Raw genomic sequence first — 16,512 nt, forward strand, 5'->3', positions numbered from 1 at the left:
CGCGGTTCGCAACGGTGCCGACGTCGACGAGGACGAGGACTCTGAAACGCAGCCGCAGACCTGACTCGAATCTCGCTATAGTCTGACTCTGAGTTGAAGGATGCTCTTGATTTAACTGCTTTCGCCCTGCTACGTGTCTAAACTACGTATCTAACCTACGTGGTTAGCTGATTAAATGGAAGAGGGGGAATGTTAGAGAAGAGTAGGTAGATGAGAGGATTTTGGTGAAGTTGGGACTCAGGAAATAGAGAGACAGGAAATGCAAGGAAAATGATACATGAAGCGTTTATAATCCCTAACGTCTTTGACGTCTCCGAGTGAATGAAAAAGGGATAAACCCTTCTAGCTAATAGCTATTGCAGTCTTCACTTGATCTCGCATTTTAAACGATCCAGAGCTGATGCCTGTGCAACGCTCGCATAACTCTGTCTCACTCGACGACCTTGAACGTGTACCCTGAGCCAAGGGGTAGAATCGCAGGAGGGTGAAAGCTCTGGTAGACTGGCGTATCGATCCGCGAGAGGCACAGCGCCGACCCTTTCCCCTCCAGAGCGAAAGTATGGAGTCCTTGACGCGAGGGCGCCCTGGGACAAGGGTGGTGAACAGGGGCGCGCGAGGGTCGTGGATTTCGAGCTCCCTCTGTAGAGCACCCCAGAGAGGAAAAGTGAAAGTGGATGGCAGAGGGGTCGAGGATCAGTCGAGATGACATAACGCAGATGGTAATAAAACGCGACAATGATAGGCTGATAAAACGACTACTCGAGTTTTTTACGAGCCATTCGCCGCCATTGGGTCGCCCATGGTGGCTTTGCGAGAGAAGTTCTGCAAGAACGAGGCTAATTGAGTTGCTGCTTCAAGTATTCAAACATTCCAATTTTCAGCTTTTACTATTTTCTCATTTTCGAGGCTGAACAAGGATCTGTGTTCTGAATCGTCGACTAGAACGCGACAGAATAACGAAATTACGATCACGTGGAATTACGTCCTCCGCCTACAAGCTTTCCGCGCTCGTCTGTATCTTGATTGCTTCCTCGGCCCCTACAAATAATTCTCATTTTATGGCAGAAAAAATCGATCCTCGCCTGCCTCCTCTCCCAACTTCCAGCTTCGTGGAATGCCCATCGAAGATAGAATTAAAATGATGGGCTGACGAGGGTCTCCCAGACGAAACACGGAATTCGATTCGAAAACAGTCTCCTTGCATTGTTTTCGAGCTCGTCACTGAGGAAGATCATCGCTATAAACGGAGTCGTATCGTGCGCAGACGGTGACGTGACCACGGCATTTTTGAGATAACGTCGAAATATTGTCGGCCTTGAGATCTTTCAGATCTGTGGTCCGTCGAAACCTCTTTCTTCGTAAGGAGGAATAGGTTGCATCTATTCGACCCATGAAACAAGCTTTTAAGCCATGCACTGTGCTTACCCATACGGTGCATGGTTTATCGATCATGGGTTATAATTATGCATCAGTGTTGCGGAATATAGGGATTCAAAAGGATGGTGCCAGAGGGATGGGGAATCTCTTGCGATGGTTGAGATAGCAAAGCTTGGGGATTAATAAACGTTGGTAGTGAAAGTGAGCGTGTATACTTTGAAGTATTTATTTTGGAAATCCTGGTATGCATTTCGATTTTTCTTCATTAGGGGGAAAACATCTCGGAGACTTTCCAAGTCACTACTGTATCACTCCTCCTCTCCTCGGTCTAAAGCAAAGTACAAAAAGCATTGACAAGTCTTTGACAGGCTATCCAGCAAAGCGTCCCGTTTCCGGCAGCCGAGACAAAGAAGCGGCCGTGATAAAGGGCTGTGGCCGTCTATAAAAGCGGTCGCTCTCCTCGTCCACGTACATCGATTCATTCGTCACGGTGCCCCGACCTAGTCAACGCGTAACTCCGGGACTTTCGCGCGTCGTTGCCTGCACGCGTGCGCGCTGATTCGCTCGCGCGCCAGCGGACCGTGTCCCGTCACGTGTTGCGAGCAACGATTACGAACGACCACGTATGCGCGAATGGAAGCGTAAGGGGGTCGATTCGCGAGCGAATATCGCGAGCGAGTATCGCGAGACCAGGGACAGAAGCGAGGAAGGGAGAAGAGGAGAAGCTTGGTGAAACACGTATCCCTCAGCGTCTCCATCGCGAGCCTGGCTCGAATTTATTCGCAGACGGTGGATGGTATATGTATCCCAGGCACGCACGATTGTAGAAGGTTCTCTGTGTCGAGATTCTCTAGGGGAAATTATATCAAGCTGAGGATTTTATCGGCAATGCCATGAAAAAATGTTTTACCATTTTTTCACAGATAAATACGAAATACAAATTTTAGTCTCTGACTTAGGACTTACTGTCCTGTAAACGTGCACTAATCAAGGCAGACGCAGAGAAATCAGTAGAATAAGCCGATGGCCAGACACGGAAAACCAGTAGAATCAGTCCCTAGTCAGACGCAACGAAATCAGTAGAATAAGTTGTAGATCAGACACGGAACAAATTAGGTTCGTTGAACGCAACGTCCAAAATTATTCTCTCTGACTAACTTTGGCCTTGTCTGCTCAGCAATCACGCGAAAGAAGAAACGATGTAATGTAAGCTAAACGAAAGAGAGAGAAAAGAAGAGACGGTCGTTCTTGATTGCTAGAGGGGATCCTTTCCGGGAATTCTAATTAGTTGCTGATAGAGCAAAGTAATGTTGGTCGAATCGGCTTCCAGGATCCTTTTATTAGCAGTTCTTCGTACGGTTGTTCCCTCGTAGCATGCCATCCGCCATCGATCGTGTTATGTACGCTCCACTGTGCACCTCTAATTCGATACATATCGAACAGTTTTAGATGGAGAAATTAATACGAATGGATTCCGTCGGGCACAGGAAATTTAACAAAAATAATTTTAGAAATTGGACAGTAAAAATGAAGGAAAAATGACGTTTCACTTTTTTACACATCTAAAATGTAATATTATTTATTCACTTTTTAATATTATTCATAAAGATTTATTCAAATAACGTCAGATCACCAAAATCGTTTCTGAAGTTACACGTTCTATGAGGTGCAGTCATTGACGTCATAATTTGGCGATCGTTTGAACTGCCTGCAGAAGCTGCTCGTTCGTCGGGCTGAATCGTCACGGTGACCTGACCATCGCAATTTCGTCTAGCACGATCCAATTCGCGATTTTGCAATGTACTCTTTTGGTATTAACGTCGATAAAATTTGAGTCTGCTACACGTCGCGCGATAAGAATATTTCAGATTAGATTTAGGCAGACTATAATATTTGCGTGGAATATTTAAACACGTTCCATATTGCTATTCGAAATTTTGAACATCAAGTTTAGTCAAATATTAGATCATTAAATGTCGTCCCTCTTAAAAATGAACAGATTATTTTCTGGATCTCAATTAAAGTCAGATTTATTAGTATCTCCAAGACTCTAAGCATTTTTTATTTATGATAGGAATTTCCTCTACTTTATCCAGACCAATTTACTTAAGTGGTACCCCAAAGTACCTTTAGGGCGTTAAGGGTTAAAAAGAAATTCAATGCCTAAGAGGTTACTTGATAGCCTCACGTTTTTCTTGAAGGTAGAACAATTTTCGAAAGAAATGAAAACATAGCTGGATTCCTGAAAGAATCAAGAAGCATATTAAAAACGAAATGAATTGTTGAAACGCTCGCAAAATATAGAAGCTCTGGTTACCACTGAATCAAATTATCGTCAGCCTCTTATCCTGTTTTGTCAAGCCTCTCGAGGTCACTTCCCCATAGGCTCTGGTTCTCTGCGACTGTATCAAAACATTGAGGCGGAGTTTCAGCTGGCGTTATCGCAACGATAACGCGCGTCCCAAGGCCGCCATCGGGATAATTGGCCAAAGTCGTTTAGGTATTGTGTAACGCGCCGGATAACCCTCGCCAACGCTGATTTTCAGCGCTTTCGTCTGCTTCTTCGGATCCAGTGGAAACACTATCTCATAGGTGCTTCTAATTATCTAATGAGTAGATCTCGATTTTCCCTTCTTTTCTGATTTCAGAAATGTATAGGAAGTTACAGGTAGAACACTAACATCTATCCTCCTCTTCATGACTACACAGTACCGACTACAAATAACGTGCCAGACACGCAGGGATACCAAACACTGAGCCAAAGTTCCTATTATTTTCTGTCGTTAAGGCTTTTGAAAAAGTACTGTGTATAGAGCGCTTCACTAGGACTACATTAGTAGTCAGGGCATTTGCTTAATCAGAAATATCTGAAAAAGTTACGAAACTATGAATCAATTTCAACAAGTATTGAGTACTGTGTTTCATATTATATTGAAATATATTTTCAATAAATAGTCCATTAAATAGCTCGCCAAGGTCTGTAGCTAAATGTAGTAACTAATTGTATCATTTTTGTATTATATGAGTTTATTATGAGGATGAAATTGTGTGTAACTACTCAGTAGAACTTGAGTTCGAGGAATAATGAATCATAGGAATGCATAGATCTCAGAGATGTGTCCTTCACTGAAGAGTCATTAATCACGTGAGTTTATGGTAGGGGAACATTGTGTGTAGATCTCAATTGATTACTCCAGCCGATTAACCTGGTTTTTGTTGTTTCGCGGGACACAGCGTCCCTGTACGTGCAATTGACACTGTACTACGCCGCTGATACTATTAATAACTTAGGCGTAGATTATAGCGGCAATATGGAGCTCAAGTTCGCGCGCATACATAATAGCTATCCTCTAGGCCGAGATATCAGACCAACATAAATTTACGATTTCGCTTCATCATTTCCTGCTCCCGATCAATTTCGTTCAGTGTTTATGTATTACGATGCACAACAGGTAATTGGACAGCTTTTGAATTGTAATTTCAAAGCTATTTTTAGATTATGCGGTATTCCCATTTCTAAATGACCAATTATTCAAGGTTTTAAGTTATCAAGCATACAGTTTTTCAAATCCACTTTGTTAAGGACTACGTAGAGAAAGCGTGTCAGAAGGCTGGTTACGTAAAGTCAAATGCATCGAGTGCCAAACGAATCAGCTTTAATATTTACGTAATGTTCGATTTTTTTCTGCGGGAGCACACATACGAAGGAGCTCCAGACTACAAAAACCTGTGATACGACTAGACACTAGACTAATGAGAATCATAACGTGACCGTGGAAGACACGTCTGTCTGACACGTGACGGACGCTTCTCTTTATGCTGCCTTCAAAGTGGAAAGAACCGTGTTCGGTTAGGCCACTTAGCATGTTGGTAGTTTTATAGTTTCAGTCTGCTGTTGAACGTCAGTTTTCTTCTTTCTTCAATCTAGATAGCCTTATTTTGCGTTTTTAGTTTTTTCTAAATCATTTTTTGACGCGTGTAATTTTTATCGACGATTTAATAAATACGTGAATGTTTTCACTAGGCAGCTAAAAATGGCGATATCTCCGTCGCTCGAATTTCGATACGCAAGAGGAATACGAGTTCCCTATTGCGTCCGTGGCGATTTATTTTCGCGGTTACACGATGCTCCATAAGTTGACTCACGCCTCGAGCTTGCGAAGAAATTTAGATGCGCCGAGAGGTATTCGTGTTCGAGATCTTTTTCTGCGCCGCAGGGAAAAGCATATTTCAGGAGGAAACTCGATATGAAAACACGTCAAATCGTCTTTAAGCTCGGATTAATTCCTGTTGTCTGATTGTTTATTGGACGTTGTTCAGCTCTGATACCATTGCGCGATACTAGATTACTGGTTCACCTGCAACGTTTACCAGAAACCGACGTTCAATTAGTTCATTGAAATCCTATGACAACCGCAGGCTGATCATCCATGGTAGTTGTGCTAATGCACTCTACTTGTTTCGCTAAGAAGCAATACGATACCAGCAACGATTGACATTGTCACAATAATCTCTCGATACTTATAAATATGCAACAAATATTTTCAAATAATGACATTTAACAATACTTAAATATTGAATTTTTAAAAATTTTCAAATATCCAAATATTCAAATATTTAAATATTCAAATTTAAAAATTGAAAAATACTAAGGGATTACGAATTTGTCATGTTTTTCGTCTTTTTGTATTCCAGTCCGAAGGAGTCGCGGAAAGATGCGGAAAGGAAACGCCGCGTCAAGCACAATCAGCTGTTCGATAAGATAGGAAAACTGGTGCTTGGCGTCGTTTCGAACGCGGACAAGAACACCATCATGAGATGTGCCGTGGCCGAGATCAGAAAGAACATGAGTGAGTATTACTTTGCTTCCTTCTTACAATAGAGTGGACCGAACTTTTTATTTAAACTCAACTTTTCACTTAATTTCCCTCATTGTCCTTCTTCTTTTTCTTTGCACAACAGCACTCGGATCTGATGAGAACTTCCTGCCTTTGCAAGTCAACTCCAGAGTGGACCTGGGGCAATTCATCGACGTAAGTAATCGCCCATGGATCTATCCTGTCATCTTCCTATTCTTTCAACTTGTTTCAATGATTTTTGTTAATCGCAACAGAATTACGTGAAAGGCTTTGTCATCGTGGTCACCACCGTGGGTAACATCGTTTACGTGAGCAAGAGCGTTGAGGATCATCTCAGCTACACCCCGGTAAGTTAGTAAATTTTCAGCCTTCTCCACGAATCATTCAAGAAACTTCGAACACTGGTGTGAATATTTTTTTTCACGCGTCTGAGTAGTGCTTTTTGATACTAAATAAAGAAAATTAGAGTAACTATCGATTCAGTTGCAGCGAAAGGTAGGACGTGAATGGGCTGGGTGTTATTGATCAAATAAACGTAACGCAAACACGCCTCCATGGCAACTGCCGACCACCTTCAACCCTTTCTCGGTTTATCAAATATCCCCACGCGAAATTCATGGTTCCAGAATTGCAAATTAACGAATTTATTAATCATGAATTATTTGGAGTTGCAACAGTTGAATCGCTATAGAAAATATTCATATTAGACATACTACGTTCCCGATGGAGCAGTTTCCGCTATGTTATAAATTTCGTTTCTAATCACTTCAGTGTATTCTTATAAAAAAAAAATTCTAAAATTTGCAAAGGCCCCTTGGCACCAAATGATCGTCGTTCCCTCAAAGATGAAGCTCTTCCACTTTCCCGCGAATACCGACAAGTGATTCACCGTTTGCAAATCAGTCGCCTCGCCAGCATCTTCGCGACGCGTTACCTTCATCCGTATTTATGCTCCCGCGCGCGGCAAAACAATCGATCGACGTTATTTATAACCAACTCGATGACATAATGGCTGTGTCGTACAAGTCACCGAGATTTTTATGAACCAACGCGCAACTCTCCTGAAACGAGCCGTTGGTAGAACCAACTTCCTCTGGATTTGTCGCTTCGCAGTTATCGAATACACAGGGTCTAAGTCAGGCACGGAGAAATCAGTAGAATGAGTTCCAAGTCAGGCATAGAAAAATCAGTAGAAGTTGCAGAATCAGTGAGAAGGCTTCATCGAGTTTATAATTTCTGCAACTCCACGTGTGCTCGTGACCCGTTCGTTTATTGCCTTCTTTACGCCCAGCAGCTCGTTATGATGCAAGCTCGATTTACAATCGAAACGTTTACCGCACGTGTTGCTTCCTGGATTACGCCGAGCATAAGTGCCGCGGAATTTAGATGAGGAACGATGGAGCTATGAAATTGAACGAAAAATGCAACAAAAATCTGGGTAGAAAAAAAGAGAAAGAGGGAGACAGAGGAATATTAAAATGCAGAAGGAAAGAATGGAAACGAGAATTTGTAAAGCTACAGTAAAAAGAGAAAGAAGGAAAAAAAGAGTGGCACAGAATATATAATGTAACGCAGAGATGAAAGAGGGATTTTTGCACGACACGTGGGCTGTACGATACTCCATAGGATGTCGATAGAATTGCAAAAATTTTTCACGGTTTCTGACGCGGCACGTGTGTTACCCGATGCTTTTTCAAGAGCTGTTCAGAGCTGCGCTCTTGATACCGTGTATTTTTTCTCTTCCCTCGGTAACTTCACGTTCACCAGGACTTTTCTATTTTTCTGTTCCATTTTTATTTCGATACGACGTTTAGAGTCTTTTACGGGAATACACAATTGAGGATTCGTATGGAAAATTGTCGAACTTCGTATCATATTTTCTATCAAGCCACTGAAGAGATTTCAATGAAATATTGTTTGAAAACGTGTTAACGATCTCCTTCGTTCTTCCTCTGGACCCCCCATGTTCCCTCAACCCAATCGGTAGCGTCATCCAACAGAAGCCACATAAGAGCCTCCAATTTTTAGTTCTACCCTATAGAACGCCTACCCGTCGCTCCTAATGCGTCAAATTAGTCGACTCTCTATAAATACCAAAATACTCTCCTAACAACCGCAAAGAGAAAAAAGTGAGACGATTTCCATGGAACGTCAGCGCGAGGGACACGCTCGGCTCTCGAAGCGAGCGGAGGAGCGCCCTGGCGCTGTCTGGCTGCGTCCACGAACAGCAAAAAAGTCTCGTCCCTATCGATCCACGTGCTCGTGGGATCCTCGATGTTCCAGATTCGAGTATAACGATAATTCGACGCTCGGGCGTAACGAACCTGCTCGTCGGTCGAGTTCCTTCATCGGGACTCTAAGGATATCGGGGAGGACGAGGAAAGATGACGAAGGAAGACGGCTAGACGATGAGCCTGGAGGAGATGAGGGCGAGTGGTTGTTTGCGCGGGAGTCTGCTGGCTTTTTTAAGAAGATACTCGCAATCAGTCGGTATTGTTCCCAAGGAGAAACCACCCGCGGGGAAAACGAGCCCCGTCGCCGACGTGGTGCACCGCCGTCGCGATTTAATCGCGTCTCGCGAGATGATGCAGAAAAGGAACGTGGACGAACGTCGCTGACGCAGAGAACGCGTGTGTAGATCTTGGAGGCATTTGTCTGATTTGGGTCTTGTTCTACTGATTTCACTTCAGACCAAAAAATTCTCCATCTTTCAGCTGCTGTAACTCTGGGGGAAAAAATCGTATGACAGTGAGCCTGGACTCATTTTAAAGGGCAAAGCCTCTACTTTATGATCCCTGCATTGAATTTTCCCAGAAAAATTGTTGCGCTCGGTTACAGGCCACGGAAATGAAAGTAGTTTTCCTTGGAATATTTCCCAAATTCAGTCGACTCTCCGGACCTGGATAAATTTTTTGGGGGACTCGTTTTGTCATAGATTGCAAGTTTGAAGCCTCCCCTTTCGATTAAGACCTTAGCGAGTGATGCACGATTTTTTTTCGCTGAGTTATCACACTTTGAGTGAAAAGTGTGATCCCAGCATCAAAACAGAGCAATGATCCAGAGGAGGAAAAACTTGCCGATCTTTGAACTACTGTAACTTTGTGAAAAAAAATCGTACGGTAGTGAGCCTGGACTCATTTTAAAGGGCAAAGCCTCTACTTTATCATCCCTGCATTGAATTTTCCCAGAAAAATTTGTGCACTCGGCTGCAGGCCACGGAAATGAAAGTGGTTTTCCTCGGAGTATGTCCCAAATTTAATCGACTCTCCAGATCTGGGAGAGGTAAAAATGTAATGGAAAAAAATGTTCTGATTTTAAATTTCGGTTATAGAGAGATCTTGAGGGCTGCAGTCTCTACGACTTGGTCTACCGAAAAGACCACGAGGTCATAAACGAGAATCTGACCCTGAGTGAGGCCGATCGGGCTTCGTTGTTTTCGATGCACCAAGCCACGGATATGTCCACCGACAGCTCTGCCTTCTTGAGGCGGAACTTCGAGTTCAGGATGTTGAGGAACGACAAATCCAAGCAGAAAGAGAAGAAGTACGAGTGCGTCAGTATTTCGGGGCACTTCAAGGTTGCTCGTAAAGCTTTGGAGTTCATTCAAACAAATCCAGGTGAGAGTACGTTCATCAAAATTCGGGACATTATTTTACTGTCTTATTCTACTAATTCGCTGCGCCAGGCTGGCTAGTGCACGCGGTCAGTAGAATAAGTTCTCGAGTCAGACACATTTCACGTGTCTGTTAATTGTATCTTTTATAATTAATAATTCGATCAGAAAGCCTCGCAGTTTCTTTATACTTTATTTCCCCACGGGTGGAGAAGTCTGAATCAATACTGCATTGTTACAAAGTGAAGGAATTTGCAGTTCCTATTTCGGCATCGACTCGATCTAAACGAAAAATCAGCGTTAAGATTCGGAGCCTCCGAGACTGTACTTTTCGCCTACGATGGGGACGGTCTAAATTTAAATACGTAGCTAGGGTAAATATTTGCGATATCCGCTGGAAAACGAACGCAGCCAGTCTCGGTGTATCATGATAAAAGAGGAACACCAATATAACCAGTGGAATCCGAATCTCACTCGATTCAGCTCCGTCTAGGAAGTGATAAAAAGTGATATCGAAGATTATCGTGTGAAAGAAAAATATGAATCTCGAATTTCAATTGCCTCTATAGAAGCATCGGTTTTACAGTATAAATCTGTCTGTCTGTTTAACAATTAACGAATTTGATTAATTAATGAACTTCATGTAGCAGGGCAGAAAAACACCAACGATATCGTCTTCGTGGGTGTAGCGCAGGTGCTGATGAAACAATCAGTCACCGCTGTATCGATAATGGACGCTCACAAAGATGAGTACGTCACTCGACATTTGGTGGATGGCAGAATCCTTTTCTGCGACCAGAGGGTGTCCACCGTGACTGGGTACATGGCGCATGAGGTGACAGGTTTGTGTGCATTCGAGTTTATGCACGCGGACGATTACAAGTGGCCGATCGCTGCACTTCGTCAAAGTGAGTGACACAAGTCTCTGTTCTCTTCTCCGAGAAAGAAGCACAGTGTTTACTCTTCTAATCCTGTCGAATTTGTTAGTGTACGATCGGTCAGAGACCTGTGGATCGTCTTGCTATAGGCTACGCCAGAAAACGGGGAAGTTCATCTTCTTGTATACTCATGGGTATTTAGAGTACGACGACAAAGGGAAGGTTATATCCTATGTGTGCATCAATACATTGGTCTCGTAAGTTTCCCCTTTACACTTATTTACTTATTATTCTTGTAAGATACTAATGGTAAATCCTTATTTTCAGAGCGGAAGTGGGTTCTAAATTGGTGAAGGAAATGAAGATAAAATTCGCTGCAACAGTAACTCCGCCAGAACTGGCAGAGCCTATGATCCAGAACAGAGAGAAACCGGCTATTGCTGAAATAGTAATCGTTGTTAATTCATTTCTCCCATTGACTAGAATACCTTGTATATTTTAGTGGACAAATATCACAGTACAGTATCCTCCACAGGCATCAAGTTCCCAACAAACGGCTGGCGAAATCACTAAAGAAGACCCGATGCAATTCCGAGAAACTATCGCGCAACTGGTCAACCGGTTTAATTCACCAGGTTTAGAGAAAGAATTGCCAATATCGCCAGTATCACCAGTATCACAGAGTGAGCAATATGCAAGCCCTCTCATAAGCTAGTCATACATTGGCATTTTTTCTGTGCGGAGAATCACTTTATGTCAGTTTCTAAGCTATTTCGAAATGACATGCTATCTGCAGAGGAATACTCAATGTATGGCCAGCCATTGTCTCGTGACATCTCTGTCAGACGTGGAGGACAATAAAATCAGTGTTAAACATATCGATCTGTGTTTAGTAGTTCCAGATCAGTATAATGTGAAACAAGAGGATGTTTTGAGCAGTGGTACAATTGTCGAGCCACAGCGTCCATTGAAAAGGAAACACAGGGACGACGATCTCAGAACGACTCCCAACAAAAAGACTTGTCCATCAGTGGACATGACCGGGGAACAGGTAAGTCTTCCCTACGTCGACTGTGGATCGTCCGTTGTTGAGAACTTCAATCACGCCGATACGAGTCCTTCGTCGCTGAAGATCGTAGAGACGTCGAATTCGACGTTAGACCAGACCAGCATTAACTGTCAGCAATCACTCCTGAACACGGGCGACGATTTTCGCGACCTAACAGGTGACTCCCTGCATAGTCTGGACTTGGACACGAATCCAGGTACTGTACCCGGTACAGTAAACCTGCACTTTCTACGGATAAAGTAAAAAGCTAGATTTTCCTACTAAAATAACTGCATTGGAATAGAATTTTTTTATTCGCTTACGCTAAAGATTTTACATCTACTTATGCAAATTATACGAAGACGTATTTTCAATACGTTTCTGTAATGAGTTAAGAGGGAAAAAATGTTTACAGATATCATGATGCTGGATGGAAATGTCCCGATTTGTATATGTAAGTAAACGTCTATGTAAAAGAAGTAGTCATATATAAAAGAATAGACTTGATAGTTATTTATTGTTATTGCAAAAAGTAATAAAACAAATGTTTGTATGTTTGCTCGTTACGCCTTCGATGAAACGACAGTGCAACAAGTGGCAAATGATGTAAGTGTACATTAATTCCGCTAAATACGATGCAATATGAAAGAGAGATTTATACTATTATTTGTGTTTTGCAATAGGCAATCAGCAATCAATTAATGAGAATCGAGAATAACATGAAGTCACAAGAATCCGAGCTCAGTGTCCTGTTCTCACAGTGCATGAAGAATCCAGAGCTAGAAACAATGATGAAACGTCTAATAATGTCGTTGCAGGTAACAAATCAAGAAAGTCCCTTAGTTACAATTAAATAAACGTTCGAGCACTCATACAAACATATTTTACATTTCAGGATGAACATAAAACACAGGAGATCCTTCTTAAAATACTGCAACAGGAGCACAATGAAATTCAATACAAAAAATGTGAAGCATAATATCTTTTGTACAAACTTCTGAACCTCTAGATATTTCAAAGGGATATTACTCTCGGGAGACACGCGCCTACAAAGAATACTAAACAAAATTAAAATCGTGGTTGGTAATATGTGCGATTGCGCATTACAAGTTCTAGGAAGAACTATTTGTAACTAATTCCTTTTCGGATACCAGTGAGGCTATAGTGAAATATCAAAGCGTAAGAATTCTACGTTAGATTGATAATTGACAATATTACAGTGCTGGCTTCCAGTATTTTTTCAAGCACCAGATACAATGCCTTGGAATTTGATTCAAGAAAAAGGCGTTGCAATTTAAAGAATGCAGTATGCATTATGGTACATCCATCAGAACCATAAACCCTGCGAAAATTGACTTATGAACGTTTTAACTTATCGTTAGTCTCATGTTTGACGGAAAAAATGGACGATCACATTAAGTTTTGGTAGCAATTTGTGGGTGATCCGCACGAGTGAATTATATTGTAAATGACGACCGTGTTTTACATTTTCAAAGGTCCAATGTTACGCAGTTTTAAAATTTTATGGTAGCAGACTTGTGTAGATAGTGTGGACTAAGTTTTAGACGGCCACGCTATTCGTTTTACCTTCAGGATCGTTTTACTCGCCCTATTATAATCGATTGAGGAGGAAAATTGTTTCGACGTTGAATGAACCACGGTAATATGAGCATATATAGGATGGATACAGTACCAGTTCTGTTTAAATCCTGTGTACTCATTGCAGGATGCCAGTAACAAAAAAAAATATAAGATAATCAAGGGTCGAAATTCAATTTGAGTATTGAGTGAAAATATTTTTTCAATGCAACTGGAAATTCCAATTGCATGGAATAGAAAATCTACAGGTCGTTTCAGAACTGTAGTTGTTCCTGATCGCATCTAATGTTACTATTATTATCACGCAAGTATGATGATACATTTATAGATGTCTCGAGTCTTAAGCATATTATCTTTATTCTTTATGAGCAGAAAACTCAATTTTAAAAAGCGTGTGCTAATTGCTTACTCCTTATATATATAATATATATACATATATATAAAATTTAGATATGCACTGTAATACATACACGTGCACTTTTGAGCATTTTACAAATTACTTTGTTATTTTTATGAATTTTTTTACTTTATTGAAAAATTATATATGATAAACAATATTGATTGACTTATCACGGTAAACTGATTGATTTATCGAGTTCACCGTGTACGTAAAAAGTGAATGTTATATTTCTTATTTCGCAATCGTTTCTGTTATGGCGAATTTTTTAGACTTTACTGGCCTCGTTATCCACCCTTTATAATTCTAGTTAAGCCTTAGTACCTTATCGATGAGTAGCATAATAATTTCTATGATTGGTCGCTGCGTAATTGTTAATGAGGTATAACGAATTGCGTATTAGCCGATCACGTTTTTAAGGGGAATTTCTTTTTCCATTCACAAAACACCGATTTCTTTTAAATTTTTTATGAAAGAAATACTTTAAAGAAATCGATATTTTACCAAGAGGCAAAAAAATTCCTCCTAAAGCTACAATTGATAACAAAAAAAAAAAATACTTTAAAGAAGCATAATCAAGTGAATGAATCTACGATTCAATGTAAATAAATGTTAAAATATACAGGATGAAGATGCGCGCGTGGAAATATTATAAAACGCGCATTCATTATAGATATATATTCGAGACCTATCGAGATAATAGATCTATATACATCGTTTAGTTCCATATTCGTATGTACAAGTATAAATAAGGCTGATATATACTGTAAATAAGAATTCCGAATATCTTAGAGGTCGATAGTACGCCGATCAAAGATATCATTGATTTCTCTTTTTTGAACTGTTCATCGTTCGTTCACATTGTACATTTACTTGCAAATCGTGTGCTATCTCCCAAATATGCGTTAAAAAGAGTTTTCCGCGGTACGAGTACCGATCGTCGGTCCAGGTACAATTTAGAGTTATAACGTAGTTTATAAATGACGTACTAATAAGCAGGGCAGCCCATTTCCTCCTTTACGTAAGTTCCCATTTTGAAACCGCATCAGCACGATGCACCCTCCTACAGCAACAATGTTCACGTGAACTCAAGTGGAAGAGGATCTTCCTACTATAGTAGCGGACAAAAGCTTAAGACCATTAGGTTGAAACATTGCTAGAAGGTCTTAAACGTTTGCCCCCTGCATTTCGATTCAAATTTGCTGACTTATCGCAAATGGTTCGATTCGTGTATTTATTTAGAGAAATATATCCCTCTGAGTATGTGGTGTACAGACAGAAATTGTGAAATTACGAGAAAAGGGGATTCTATCTGCATATACTTCTTTTATATGTAATATGTATATGTACATGTCATATTCATTGTAAAAATTGTCGTTGACTCCTTTTTATGCCATTGACATCGAGGTTAAGCGTGTTGAGAACGATGGTCAGCCAAGATTCCTAACTAGATTCACCAGTTATACATATTTTAGAGTGTACAATATTAAGGAAGGTTTCAGACATAAGCTGTGCTCCTACTCTTCGTGACAAGGAAAAGAAAGATGGAACTATCCTTGCTTCATAATCGTTTGACGTCGATAATGAAAATCCAAACTTTTTTACGTGCTATGTCGTACTATTACAAAAGGATTAAACATGAGCCCTTCGCATGTTAGCAGGCCATCGTGTTTCGTGGCGTTTAATTCTGTGGAACAGCAGACTTCGATTCACGATCATAATAGTACAAACAGCAAGTTTAAAATGTCTGTGTTTAGTGTCACTCGCTTCTGTAATCTTATTAAGCAACATTATTGTTAATGTATTTCGAAGTTAGACATCGTGCTCATGATTTTTATGTCTCAAAGATACGAGTAGAAACTTGTATTTCTACGATTAATCGTTATTCGAAATTACGAATCGAATAAGATATATGGTATCCATGATATCTTGTTAATTAAAAAATATTCTTAATACACGTAAGGAATTCTCATGTGTTATGATAATATTACCATTACTGATATACCACAATAACTATACACAATTCGAGTAGATAATTATAGTAATAACTTGGAAAGAGGTTGTCCAATCGAAAGGTAAATGAAAAGGTGAAATATTTTGTGTGACATAGAGGACTGGCACTATACAATTTGTTGAAACGTCTAACGTTTTATCTCACTACATTGTAAATACTACCTATATTATATATTATACTATGCTGTTTGCACATAAGTGATTTTTACAATTTCTTTCTGTAAGTTACATGCATAATTAGCCACGATTGTGTGCACATCCTTCTTGTACATTTGTATTGTGTATCCTTAGGGACAGAACGCTGCAAGAATGCATTCAGAGTTATTGTAAAGTCGAGTCACATAGTTTGATTTGCGTATGTCAAGCAGTCTTGAAGATTCTTACGCAAAACCATCGTCTCATTGTAATCTTGTTTGTAAAAGTGGAAACAGAATCCTTGTACTGCAATATGTGAGTTGCTGACCATTGCTGCTGGTGATTCCATTTGTTTCTGAATGAACTACCGAAATGGAGAAGCATCTTTGTACAGCTACCTTAACTTTTAACTTCAGTGTTTTCAAGACTTGTTGAACACTGTGTAAATTTCACCATAGTTGTTAAAGTACTGCAGATATGATTGATACGTTGTCAACTTCTCTGAAGAGACATGCACCTCCAAAGTACCTGTCGATGCACTTTTATAGTGAACGGACACAGTTAATACTAACAGACAAATTAATCGCGTATTT

General features: G+C 40.6%; 1 protein-coding gene across 8 annotated transcripts in view; it reads left to right on the forward strand.

Moving 5' to 3' along the window:
- The window catches only part of LOC143188054 (basic helix-loop-helix ARNT-like protein 1), a 52,927-nt gene that overhangs the window by 31,336 nt on the left and 5,079 nt on the right, over positions 1 to 16,512 (forward strand). For 2 of the 8 annotated variants that reach the window (XM_076392093.1, XM_076392088.1), the window contains 13 exons: positions 6,073 to 6,227; positions 6,340 to 6,410; positions 6,491 to 6,583; positions 9,568 to 9,853; positions 10,497 to 10,757; positions 10,837 to 10,984; positions 11,055 to 11,175; positions 11,263 to 11,410; positions 11,621 to 12,004; positions 12,191 to 12,229; positions 12,362 to 12,381; positions 12,459 to 12,593; positions 12,671 to 13,550. In XM_076392093.1, the coding sequence (XP_076248208.1) occupies positions 6,073 to 6,227; positions 6,340 to 6,410; positions 6,491 to 6,583; positions 9,568 to 9,853; positions 10,497 to 10,757; positions 10,837 to 10,984; positions 11,055 to 11,175; positions 11,263 to 11,410; positions 11,621 to 12,004; positions 12,191 to 12,229; positions 12,362 to 12,381; positions 12,459 to 12,593; positions 12,671 to 12,754 (1,945 nt within the window). In that variant the 3' untranslated portion in view covers positions 12,755 to 13,550. Of the gene's footprint in view, positions 1 to 6,072; positions 6,228 to 6,339; positions 6,411 to 6,490; positions 6,584 to 9,567; positions 9,854 to 10,496; positions 10,758 to 10,836; positions 10,985 to 11,054; positions 11,176 to 11,262; positions 11,411 to 11,620; positions 12,005 to 12,190; positions 12,230 to 12,361; positions 12,382 to 12,458; positions 12,594 to 12,670; positions 13,551 to 16,512 lie in introns of those variants that run through there. The other 6 variants (XR_013003454.1, XR_013003455.1, XM_076392091.1 and 3 more) reach the window with 6 other exon arrangements.

Source organism: Calliopsis andreniformis, chromosome 2, assembly GCF_051401765.1.
Source record: "Calliopsis andreniformis isolate RMS-2024a chromosome 2, iyCalAndr_principal, whole genome shotgun sequence".
Taxonomy (NCBI): Eukaryota; Metazoa; Arthropoda; class Insecta; order Hymenoptera; family Andrenidae; genus Calliopsis; species Calliopsis andreniformis.